General features: G+C 32.6%; 1 protein-coding gene across 8 annotated transcripts in view; it reads left to right on the plus strand.

The window, feature by feature from the left end:
- The window catches only part of LOC106462600 (mucin-4-like), a 97,711-nt gene that overhangs the window by 11,377 nt on the left and 73,166 nt on the right, over positions 1–13,168 (plus strand). For all 8 annotated transcript variants that reach the window (XM_022389912.1, XM_022389915.1, XM_022389916.1 and 5 more), the window contains exon 3: positions 12,236–12,503. In XM_022389912.1, the coding sequence (XP_022245620.1) occupies positions 12,236–12,503 (268 nt within the window). The remainder of the gene's footprint in view (positions 1–12,235; positions 12,504–13,168) is intronic.

The following is a 13,168-nucleotide window of genomic DNA, read 5'->3' on the forward strand; positions in this document are numbered from 1 at the left end:
TCTCCAAAATAAGGGTGCGTCTTATACACCGGTGTATCTTATGTTCCGAAAAATACGGTACTTAATACTCTGCAATACGAGGACACCAATATACGGTATAAAGAAAAGCCAGTAAAGTTAGAGCTATTTTTTTTAATGCGCAAGTAACTTTTTGTTTCGGATATTCGCGCACAGCTACAGAAGGGCCATCTGCATTAGCTGTTCCTAATGTTTGAACTGGTAGACTAAAGGGAAGGTACTACCAACCGCCAACGCATGAGCTGCTCTTGTTAGGCCCAATAGTGGGATTTGATTGTCACATTTATAACGCACCCGCGGCGCTGTATGATTTTTTTCTTCTTACAATTATTACATTGTTGCTTGAAAATATATTTGATTACTGTTAAGCGTAATAACTATCTAGTATTTTTTTTACTTTGTTGTTGTTTCTGTTTTGCAAGTTAATTTGTTAGACTTGATACGTATTATTAAATCTTGTAATTTTTAAGTCTGTATAGTTATTTTTTCCTGTTTTTTGTAACTTGTGCCTAATTGCGTTTTGCAAAATTTTCAACGTATCTTTCAATGCTTTGAATACAGTGTAAATCGAGAGAAATATCGTGCTAAGTGTTATCACGGTTTGTAAAAACGATGCATTTTCGACATATTCCATTAGTTTCGAAGCTAGGATTTATGATTAGCGTATGAAAAATAAAGTTGCATAAATGAGGCAAGTTTAAAAAAATATTGGGGTTAAACACTATTCGTTTGTTTTACGATGAACTTCGAAGTGTTTGAAAGAACGAAAACATGTGTTTGTTCTCATGTTATGCAATTAATATTTTAGACTATCTGTTCGTGCAAAAAAGAAAAACCGTAGTTTTTGTTTTAGACTAAAGTTGGATGGCGGGAGGGTTTTTAACCATCCGTTGGAAAAGAACTTGAATAAGTTCGGTGCAGTTATAGTTATTATTTTCACCCTAGTAGCCATGACATTTATCGTAGGATATTTCAGTGCTATGTGTATTGAACGTGAGTAATTACGTAAGAGACGTGTAGTGAGCTTGGTGTTACAGTCTCAAACACGCAGCGTCGTTGTTCTTAGTATATACATGTTTTTCGTCACTTAATTTAAAGGTACTTAATGTTTTTGTTTTCAATTTACGTCAGATTTGTAATTTAAAACCAGCGTTTCTTAGAGTGAACATATTTAATGATAGTCAGTATTTTATTAAAGCAGCGAACTAAATTCAGTATTTTTTTTCTTTTTCATGCAACTTCAATTTATTTATAATATACCGTTTTTTTTCTTTTGTTTCGTGGTGATAATTTTATATTCGTGCTTGACGTGATATAATATACTTTCTGTATTGATATTGTTAAAGATAATTATTCGAAACGTGCAATATTTTTGTTGACAGGAACAAATTAAAAATTCATAAGGCTCAGGGTACGAAGGTTCTTGCGCCCCTCCCACGTTACTGTTGTTATACATATTCGTATTTACAACTATTACATTAAGAATAATCAAATAATTATCATTATTAGGGAGGTGCGGCGCCACCTCGTGTCAGCTTTTATATTTCATAACAATGAATTTTTATGGTCAAAGCATTTCTCAAATAAAGGAAATATTTGGTACAAAATTGAAAGGCCTCGTCGGTACTGGATATTGTAGATATAACGTGGTTGACATAGTTATGAATATACTTTTACTGTAACCTTTAAAGTCTTAGAATTATTACAGAATTAACTATTAATTATATTTGTTAAAACATTAGTATTAGGCTTTTTATATATATTTTTACATTACATTCTTTATTCAGTTCCTCCGGGATTTTTTTCAAGAAGAAGATTGTGTAATATTATTTCAACCACACTATGTCCCACGTATCCATTGCCAGCGGCACGTTTATAATAAGCACGTTTATAATAATTATAATCATGCTTCGTCAGCTTATAAAAGGCGTTAGAACCATAGTAAAAATGTATATTAAGAAAGCATGCGTTTACTGCTTATATTATTATAATTTTTAATTGCAAAATTACATTTTTTGTGGTTTCCGCGCTCTGACAGTTCGGGTTAGGTTAGAAGGTGATTTAACTGTTCTTATTACATTACAAAAATTGGATAAAAATGAAGCAGACTATGAAAGTAACAAATAACAAAACTCAATTTTTCAACAGACGGCAAAAAAATATGCAAGTCTCTGAGGTGATTAAGAAGACAGATCCACTAGGTTTTTTTTTGTGATTTTATAAAGCAACCCTAGTATTTGAATTTAATGTGTATTGAAAGTACATGTCCAGAGGGAACTGAATTTCAGCAGAGTTATGTTGAAAATCATACAAGTTTTACTTAAAAGAGGAGTTTTAAAAAAACCATCTCATCCATTGTTTATTATGCTCCCCAACATACTTAAACTTATCCTTAAAAAAAAAAGCTATTGTAAGGATCATATGTTCTAGTCAGTGTTCGTTGATCCGCGCAATATCCTGCACATTGGCATTTGAATAAAACGAATAATCTCGTATTATAGAAAAAGAAGAGAAATAAAAACTGATGCCAGTTTTACGACAAAGGATATTTTGATATACAGTGTAGCGTGGCTTTGAAACACTCTGTAAAACGTTTAGTCTTTCCTGGACGAAACTTACGATTCTCAGTGTGTGTGTGTGTGTCTGGTGGAATGTGTTTCCCCTAGGACAAATAGTTTCATGAATTAATCTTTTTAAATATGCGGTTTTATTTTTAATCACGACGTACTTTAAAAATATATGTCTATATATATATTTGTACCTTTTGAAGATGCTAAAAGGAAAAAAAAAACCTAGTCATATTCCCTGTTTTATAATTGCGTTTATTAAATGTAGGACTTGTACAGAAGTGTCATTTTGTGTTCAGATATGACAAGCCTGTCTCCACATGTACGTTTGTAGGCCCTGCAAGTATCAGATGATTTTTTTTATACTCTAATGTTGCCTTAAAAGCTTAAACACGGAAAAGTACTTGATAATGTAGCACTTAAAACCAAAGAATTAAAAAAAAATATGCCGAATAATCCTGCACATGTATGATAATATATTTGTTTCTGTATACAACAGTGACCTACTTTCGGCGTTAAAAAATAAAAGAAAATAAACACATCCTGTTATATACAGATGTAAAGTAGTTGGATATAATAACTTGAAAAACAAAAATAAATAATGCTAATATTATATGAAGTGCTATTAAAAACAATATTTATAGTAATTTAAAAAAAAGCGATAATACTAATAATATTCAAAATGGTGTTTTTAAGGGGAATAATATTAACGGTGCTTTGAAAAAATATAGTATTTGGTACGAACGGCGCCTTATGCAACACGCGGGCTGAATGTCAATGGTTCTGGCATAATTATCTGTAACTTAGAACCCCCCCCCCCCTCACAGCAGTTAAAAAACAAAGTGTTCATATTAAAGTAATCGAAGTTCTTTGAAAAACAAATTAATAGTACAAGCATTTATGGTGGCATAAGCACAAATATTTAAAAATATGCGCTATAGACCTAATAACTGTTTCATTAATCATATTTATAAGATCATTCAGAACAGTGTTCAACGAAGATCGTTAAAATGTAACGATGTTACTGTTGCCTTGGGTGGTTGCACGTTAACGAAGGTTGTACGCCATTTTGCATACATAAACATATAACTTTTATTACCTACGCACACTCTCGCAAAAACATTTTATACACGTGTAGTGCATTATAATTTGAAATAATGCCCCTGTGGCACTCGCCAAAATTTTTGAAAACCTACTAACCCTCTCCAGAAAATGTCTCCAAATGAGATTTGTAAGCTGAGACGTGAAAGAGAACTGGTGACGTGTTTAGCATGAATGCAATGCACCAGCTCAAAGACTGGACTTACCGTACCTTCTGGAGTAAACTTTGGTAGCGATTTTTGAATTATCCCCCCCCCCCCTGTTTATGCAACATTTTGTATTGTTATCTCTTGCTATGCATATAACATTTCCAATGGACTAGATACAATAGATGGCGATCAGTCGTTTGTTATAGTAATCGTGCTTTGATGCTTGAAACTTTACTACAATAGCATACAAGCAGGCCCTTAGGAGTAGCATTATAAATTGTAACTTTAAATGCTATCCTCCCCGTTGTAATTAACAATGTAGTTATGCAATGTATGTAAAGAAAAGTCAATTAAAATACATAACAAAAAATTTGAAAGTACTGCAATTGAATGAACTTTAACGCAAGAAAGACTACTTTGAGAAGTGAATAATATTTACATATTTATGTATCAACTTCCAGCTATACATAATCGCTCGGAGACTGGGAACAGCGTTAGTAGAGCGTAGGTTTAGGAGTACTTTGAACTTAATGCTTTTACAACAATATTGTTGTCTTAACGGTGAATTGATCATGATATTGTTGATAGTCTTAAGCACGTTAGGCCTAATAAAACTTAGTGTGTGTGTGTGTATATATATATTAAGTCTCTCATAATATACATTTCTGGTCTGAGTATCGTTTTAAATGTGGAAAGAATTCAGTAAAATTATACATCCAGGCTTATTCTATGTTAAGATTTCTGCTACAGGCAAGATACATGTAAAAAAAAATTCCCTTGCCTGGAGGAGAGCATGAACAAGCTAAAAATGTGACGTTAGGCTGAAAATATAATTTTATGACACCTCTCTTGGTGTTTAGTTTGTTCTAGTTTTTTTCTCTCTGATTTTATGGACTAAGTTAATTACTCTCATTTAACTTACTTTGTCTTGTGTAGTAATATACTAATTGTGAATTTTCTTTTGTCTGTATCAATACTTGACTCAGACTTAACGAAAGCGTTGTTTATGTGCGGGGGACCAATCAATCCATTCATTTATATACATGTAAAAAAAATCATTTATGTATGGTATAAAAGTAGGTCAAAAGGCAGCAGGGTTCATTGGCCTACGTTCTAATGGTTAGCTCATGCTGAATGGATTTTGAAAGTGGTCTGTCTATTTTACAGGGCGGGAAACGTATCCAAAATATATGCAGATAAATTCAAAGATATATGCTAAGGGAATGCATTTTTTTCTTGATTTCGTATTATTGGCCTTCGCAGATCAAGGTCATTTTATGCACATCTCTATTCGTTATGATTAATCTTCCAGTTCTTTCGAAACTTGGAACCACCAGGTTCCAGTTCTCTTAGAATAGACAGGTAATTTTAATTCCAACCCAGACGCCAGGTGTTCATCAAGGTACCCTCAAGATGGGGAAAAAATCAAGTATGCCACAGTAGTATAAATATAGTATTTACGATTAAAGTGAAAAATAAATTAGAAACTTTTCTGAAAATATTTAATGATTTATTTTGGGGAAAATATTTAATGATTATTTTATATTAAGTATAAAACATTTTATTTGATACAGAAATGTTTATGTAAGGACTGTTTATAGTTTTATTCGGGATGTGGAAACGTTATTGTATCACTCATAAGTTCTTAGAATTACATCGTTGGGTTGAATTCGCTAGTAGGTTCATATATTTTCATGTTACGTAAACTAATTGAAGTAAAAGGAACTATATTTATACTCAGAAAATTACAGTTGACATTAAAAAAGTAACTTTTTTCAAATGAATTTTAAAAACTTTCCTGTTAACGTGATTAGCAGTTCACTGTTTTTCTCTGCATCGTAGATTTATTAAACTGAGTAAATGATTGTTATCGACAAGAAAAGGGGGAGAGAGAACAACATTTGTAAGGCAAACGTATCCGCATATTTGAATCCTTTTTTTTACTACATTCCCGCTTTTAGCGTTGGCACACAGTTCTAAGCGCCATCCCTCCCCCTTCCATCTATCCTATGAAGATTTGTTTGAAGTGGGGAGGGGGGAGAGCTGATTGATGAGAAATGCATGAGGAGGGGAAGAGAATATACTATGCCTAATCTCGTGCATTTATTGTATTGCAACTTTTATCGATTCACGTCACTAACGAAAGGAATGGCCACTACTGTCACAACGCAAGGCCCAAGTGCTTAAGAATAGTCGAGAAATGTATCTTTCAGATTTTCTAGTGCGTGACTGAAACGTATCACAGAATATATACAATCACTCTATCATATTTTATTTATTTCAACTTTTTTTTTTTGAGAACGTATTGCTTTTGTTTTGCCAAACTAAAAATTTAAATTTATGGAAACATTTTGAGGCATGTTTTTATTTCTTGTATACGTAAGACCCTTTGTGTCGTATATCAATCGGTACGTCATTTAAAGGTTTCTGTTGATCCAGACTCTGTCGGATGTTACTTTAATTTTCCTTTTTCTACTTCTATCAGTTAAAATTGTATACTAGTCACATTTTTACGCAATTAAAGAGTAAATGAATATGTCAGTTATAGGCTTGTATTAGTTACATTTTTACTTAATATAAACGTTAAAGAATACATCCAAATCGATGAGGATGTTAATTGATTTTTCACATGATAAAACATGCACCTAATATTAATGCTTTAAGCCTTACAGCTCAGCTCATCTTTATAAAGAACGTTATGTTTAGTGTTAATAGTAACGCTTACATTAGTAGTTTTAATTCGAAAGCTACATATATGAAGCTGGAAAAAGTTTTCTTTCTGACATCTTTCCCGCAGTAGTAATAATAATATTCAACAGTCCTTTTAAAAATGGGTTATCTCTGCTATGCCCGGTTTTTAGCCAATGGAGGATTTAAAAACGGGGTAATATTAATAATATATAGTTGCTTTGAAAAAATCAGGTATGTACGACGCCTTATGCAATACGTGGGCCAAACGCCCTGCTCAAATACCCTAATATTCAGACACAGCCGTCCGTAATTTAAAACAGATGGCCAGATGGAAGGCAACTAGTCATCAGCACCCGCCGCCTCACTAGTATATGTGAATAATGTATAACGTAGCTGATCTTATTCGATCCCAGTACTGATCTAATAAACACAGTTATAAGTGGGTGCATATCGCTGTGTCGTGTAAAATGCTGTTTTAATCGACATGGTATAAGAGGGTTTTTCTGCTTTTGTCCTCTATCGAATCTATTATGCCATCTTCTATAGTCGAATGAATTATTGTTTAAATGTTTGTGGCTCACTCGCACTGACTGTTACAAAAGAGGATTTGGGGCTTATGATATGCCTTCTCTATAATTTAAAGTAATGCAGTCTTCACTATTTTTCAGGTCTGTGTAGGCCTTCCTTAGATTTAAGGAGTACAGACTATTCAATATTTGTTAGGCCTGTGTTTACCGCTTCACTTGTGTTGCTAAGGCTATTAACATGTTAACTCCCTCTAGAGAAAGTTTATTTTGCTTTCGTCATAAAAAAATTTATTACTCTACAAGAAGTAATTTGGTTTTGAGTTCTAATAATCTTTATTATTTGGCTCCGGTTATTTTAAATTATTTGAAATTTGTTGATTGGTCACTCTCTAACATTAATTTATTCAGATTAAAAATTTGTAATTACGTATTCAATAATATCTCAATTTTTGGTTTAACAACTGTGTAAATTATCTTTCTTTTATGGTTACTTATATTTCACAGCTATAACTTTATCAGTTAATACAAAGAAAAAAAAAAATGCATCTCGGAAACGTATTTCTTTATTAATGTAAGTAACTAACCGCCTGTCTCGATGATTTGTGCGGAACCTACTGAACGAAATTATTTCCAAAATATAATAACGGCATCTTTTACAACAGGAAAGTTCAGGTTTTAATAATATCGTTTTATTAACCCACAGTATCGAGTCATCACCAGATACGAATTATGTTTTTTTTAACGTAATTCTTACTTGATACCAGATATTAAAATCGGATCATTCCTGTAAAAGATGCTTATTATACTTTTGAGTTCATTACTTGTTTGTTTCTTTTGTTTACTTGAACAACATTTTATATATAGACACGCGCGCGCGCACACGCACACACACACACACACACACACACACACACACACACACACACACACAAAATGGACTGAACGGGTTTGATCAGATACTTCTGTGGTTCAAGCATAACCATCCTCAATTTTGGACTGCGGTACTTACTGCTACTCTTATAACGCATCCACGGCTAGAAATTAGAAGTGTGTTTGGTAGTAACCGCCGCCGATCACCAGTCTGATACGCCAAATCTGAACGTTTATTTTTCCCCCATTTTCTTTGTCTGTGGTTATTTATGTATTCATCTGTTGATTTAGTGCTCATTGAGCTCGCAGAGTGAGATACAAGTTGCGTGAATGTTTTATTTTTCGAGAAACCTTTTTCTGCACAGAGCATAATTTATGTAATATTATATATTTTTAATAAAACGCAAGGAAATTGGATTTTTTTTTATTACAGATTTATTCTTACAGTTCCTCGCAAGTACCCCATAGGGCATCTATAAATTGATATAGAAGTTATGGGTTTCTAACATTATAGCATATTTATAAGCATATTGCTTCCAAAAATATCGATTTTTAGAGTACATACACGAGTATTTCATTTCATCATATTATTCCATTTTAATGCCCCCGGTTACCATGGTAACGCATATTGGTTCTTTAAAAAAAAAAAAAAAACCTCAATCTTGGGCTTTTGTATGCCACGAGAGTAGAATGAATCGTTCTAATATTATTTAATAACATCGATTGTCAGAAAAACGAGTTCTTAGTTCTTTCATTCGTGCGTATTTACTTGCAATACAACTGAAGAACATAATAGCAACTTGTCTGATGGAGTTAAAAAGTTTATCTAAAGGAAGGTAGCTGAATATTGATTTTGTAATAACTTACGTTCCTTCGTTCTTCCATCATTTGATTTGTTTTCAGTTAAACCTGATAAACGTCCATCGAAAATTCCGAGTGGAATGTCAAGTTGTAGAGAATTTTTGTTTTTAACTTGATGACATATGTGGCTTGTTATTAAATTGCGTTTTAGACCTTCATGTTTTAAAAGGCTATGTACAAAAGAAAAAGAAAACTATCGTTTATTTGTCCTTGCGCAATAGGCGTTGATTATGAGCCTTATAAAACGTGATTGGCCTCAGGATAAATTAAATTTTATAACGTGGGAACAACCAAGTTTTTTTTCCTGAGCGAGGAAACACGTTTTCCTTGGAGGTATTTGAGATATCATCAACTCGATGGTTAAAGGAAGTTTTCGTGACGAACTTAATATTACTCCAGCAAAATAATATGCACTAAAAACGTGTACTAAAACGTTTCCTCTAGTTTAAGTGTAATTCTGTATGTAAAATATTTGAAGAAATGTGACGTGAAGTATCAGATAATAAATTCTATTTCAAATAAAATATTTTTTATTTAATAAACTTGAAACAAAATTCCTCATTCTATATCACAACTATCAAAAATTTCATTTTTTTTTCTTTAAGAAGAACAACAACAACAAAAAAAAATAACTTTTCTGATTTAAGTTGTTTTCAGCTTATTAAAGATATCGTGAACAAAGTTGTGTGAACAATATTGTAGTTAGTTTATAGTCGTCTTCACATATTGTGAAAACAGTTGGGAATTTAGTTTATTACTATTATAAGGGCATCAAAGTAGTTTTTTAGCCTCTGGGAAGCTCGTTATTTAAGGTCTATAATCACTGCTATTATACGACTCGGATATTTGTTGTTGACGTTGTGCCGAGTGTCTGTTTTCAACCAGTATCTTAATAGAAGTTGATTTATTTATTTTGTTATTGGGGGCGCTTTTCAAGTGTCATTTAAGCGTGCACGTATGGTTAGTTTGCTAATTAATCGTATTACTGCTTCGGTATTATAAATTCGTTTCCCACATTCCAACAGTGGGTTTGGTTTCGTCAGATTTCTTTTCTTTGTTTCTTTATAGGCATTTCTTTCCCTGTGTAATAATTTTAATATTGTCCAGATTTTTTAATATGATTTAATGGGGCTAAAGATACCATCAAAATTTAAAATAAAAATACGAAGAAAAAGGTTTCAGAAACATTTAAAAATAGATGAAATTAAATTTCCGTGCGAGTGTTTTTATAGGGATATATAACGATGACAAAAAGCTTTCAGTTCAAATTCACAACTCGTACTTACAGAAAATTGCCGTTGTTAAAAGTTACTTAGTCCAAACATCTTCGCAACTGCTTGCAGATTTGTTTCCCAGCCATGATTACACCAGAATTTGTAATCCCATACTTTATGAATCTCCCACAAGACCGCGTTCCCAAATTATAATTTTACTTCAGTTGCTTCGGCCCAAAATAGAATATATGTTCTTGCCAGAATAGGTTTTGTATTTAGTTAGTTAATTTTCTAACGGTAGTGTAGAACCTGTATATCGTAGCAACAGTAAAGATGAATTTTTTATACTTGTCACAAAATGTTACATGAACACTTCTGTAGTGATAGGGGGGGGGGTGCACTTGGTCCAACCACTCCATCCCATTTTTCGATAAAATGTGTGATCTATAATTAATGGCGAACTATTGCAGCTAATAGTGATCAAGTGAAAGATAACACTTGGTGAAAAACCTGTTGTTATTTTAACAAAATTAATTATTTATTTTAGAAGCGGTAAAATGTGCAGATGACGGCATAACACTTCTAATGTGTGCGATATATTTCACTTTCTAAATACTTGTGAATTTTTACAAATATTAAACATATCCAAATGTTTATAAATTAGTGTTGTTGTTTTATTTGTTTGTTTGCTTGCAAAATATTCAAGATGAGGGTGTGTTTACAGCGAGCGAGCAACTTATTTTAAAATCGCCTCCTCCCTGCTAAATGAAAATCCTGGATCCGCCCCAGGCGATAATAAAACACACGCAAACACAGCTATACGTTGTCAAGTCGTACAATTTTGTGTCAGTTTCTGCCCCCACCCCGCGACATAATAATATCTTGAGGCTCTACAATGAGCTGTTACTTCGCAATAGTGTTAGACCGTGATTTGTAATTTCAAGTGGAGTTCAGGTTCTTTGGGGGTTAACCTTGAAGATTTGTATCACTAAGCCTAACGGGAAAATTATCTCATTCTGATGCTGTTGTTTTTCTCATAAATTTATGCGTGTTAGCTTACTTTCCCCCCCCCCCCCCACACACCGAACAGTTAAATATAATTGATAAGATAAACGTACGCATTTAACAAGGTTGCTGAGTAACAAAAAGTACAAAAAAAAAGGCATAGTGTAAGGGTAGCTAGTTATGTAAGAAACATCTAACTTTGACCTTTTTAAAGCAATGGGATAAACACCGTCTAACTAAGAAAAAAAAAAAACACGATGCAATAAACATACATCATCAACTAGTTTGTATTTTAAAAAAAATAATAATATTACAAAAGAATATTTGCATTCCTTAATAAATTAAACTCGGAGTGTCATCCTCGTACAAACTAAAGTATTTCGTCTGCTGTCGTTAGTCAAGTAAAGTGTATTGGCGCGAAACCTTGTAATTGTTTGAGAGTAGTGTATTGTTGTTTTTGATACATAAGTAAGTTAATTAAATAAATTGATATTCTTGTGCTAAAACTAAACACCGAACAAGTTAAGATTGTGATTAGTGTAGTTTGAAGTACGTCTGAACATTGTATTGGAAAAAAAATAAACTGTTATACGCTCATCGACTTTTTCTTCGCCACTACTTGGTGACGAAAGAATACATTAAGACTTAGTCTACCTTTTGTTTAGACTCACTCCCTAAGGCTAATCCTCTTTTTTTCTTCTTTCGGGGAATACCGTCGCTAGCAATCTTGGCTGTTAATCATGTTGATGATGCCCCCTTCCGACCGTTGGTTACAACAACCCTTACAAAAAGCAATGCTATGTTAAGAGTGTGTTCTGTTGCTCGTCGCCGAGGAATGATCAGAATTAAATATTTTGGCATGCCATGGATGATGTGTGCATACAAACTGTACAGGCTGTGGTAAATGTTACTATCCAATTGCTAACTGTATATTTGGAATATTTGGTATGTTACGGTTGGCTCTTAAGAAAATATTTATATAAACAAATGACACCAATATATATAATTATTATTAATTGTTTCAGAGAAAAAACCTTAGAAATTAAAATATATTGTAAGTGAAACAATTGTTTTGTGTGTGTGTATGTGTAATTACACGCTATCATACATATGAACAAACAAAACTACCTAAACATCTAGACTGTCCTGTTTACAAGTAATTTTAATTGATTTTGGAGTTTTTTAAAGCATAATTAACTGCAATTCTTAAACTTTTTTTGTTTGTGTTTTAGCACGAAGTCTTGGCAGCATCAGAAAAGGTAATTCTACGATTGGAAGACTTGGTTCAGTGGATTACTGAAGAAGTCGATTGGTCTCACGGATTAGTGGTAAATTCCGGTGATCCCAGTAGGTCTACATCGCCGATGACGTCACTGCACGTAGCGGGGGTTCCTAGTGATCATTTACAAAGTGAAAATGGTGTTAATTTAAATGAAGTATTTACTGAAAATATCTTGTGTTTGGATGTAGCTCATGTTCAAAAAGAAAAGGAAATGAACCGTAAGTTCTCATAATTTGTACAAGCATATTTATACAGAAGTTTGGTGTTTCGCAATTTACAGTTATGTAACTCTCATACACATTTCTCGAAATACAGGAATTTTGGAAGCATATTTATGTATAATTTCAGAAGAGTAGCTATTTTCTCACGTACAATGTATACTAGTATAATCGCGAAACATTTAAATCAATATTCACGTGTTTTTGTCACGATTAAAATATGTAGTCACTAATGATAAATGTTGACTTGAATAGGTAAGAAAATGTTTACCTGAATAATTATTTTATGACATTCAGCACAGAAGATTGTTCTTTTGCTTTATTGATACTCACAAAAAGATAATACCGGGACATATTATTTTAAAATCTTTGAAAGTAGTTTCAATCCATGTCAAAACTTCTGAATCAATAAGCCATCATATTTTGAAACAGCGTAAGTATAAAGTAGGCTTATCTTCAACTAAGCCTTTTTTCCCCAGTTTATTATTATATATAGTGTTTGTGCTGTTTTTGTACCCAAAATAATTTCGCTTTCCTAAAAGAAATATATTTTATCATAATTCACTGTACTTCATCAAGGAAGTTTGAAGTAACTTGATAGTAACATTTTTAATTTGTGTGTGTGTGTGTGTGTATATATATATATATATATATATAATAAATAC

This window comes from Limulus polyphemus, unplaced genomic scaffold (assembly GCF_000517525.1).
Source record: "Limulus polyphemus unplaced genomic scaffold, Limulus_polyphemus-2.1.2 Scaffold1205, whole genome shotgun sequence".
In the NCBI taxonomy this organism is placed as follows: Eukaryota; Metazoa; Arthropoda; class Merostomata; order Xiphosura; family Limulidae; genus Limulus; species Limulus polyphemus.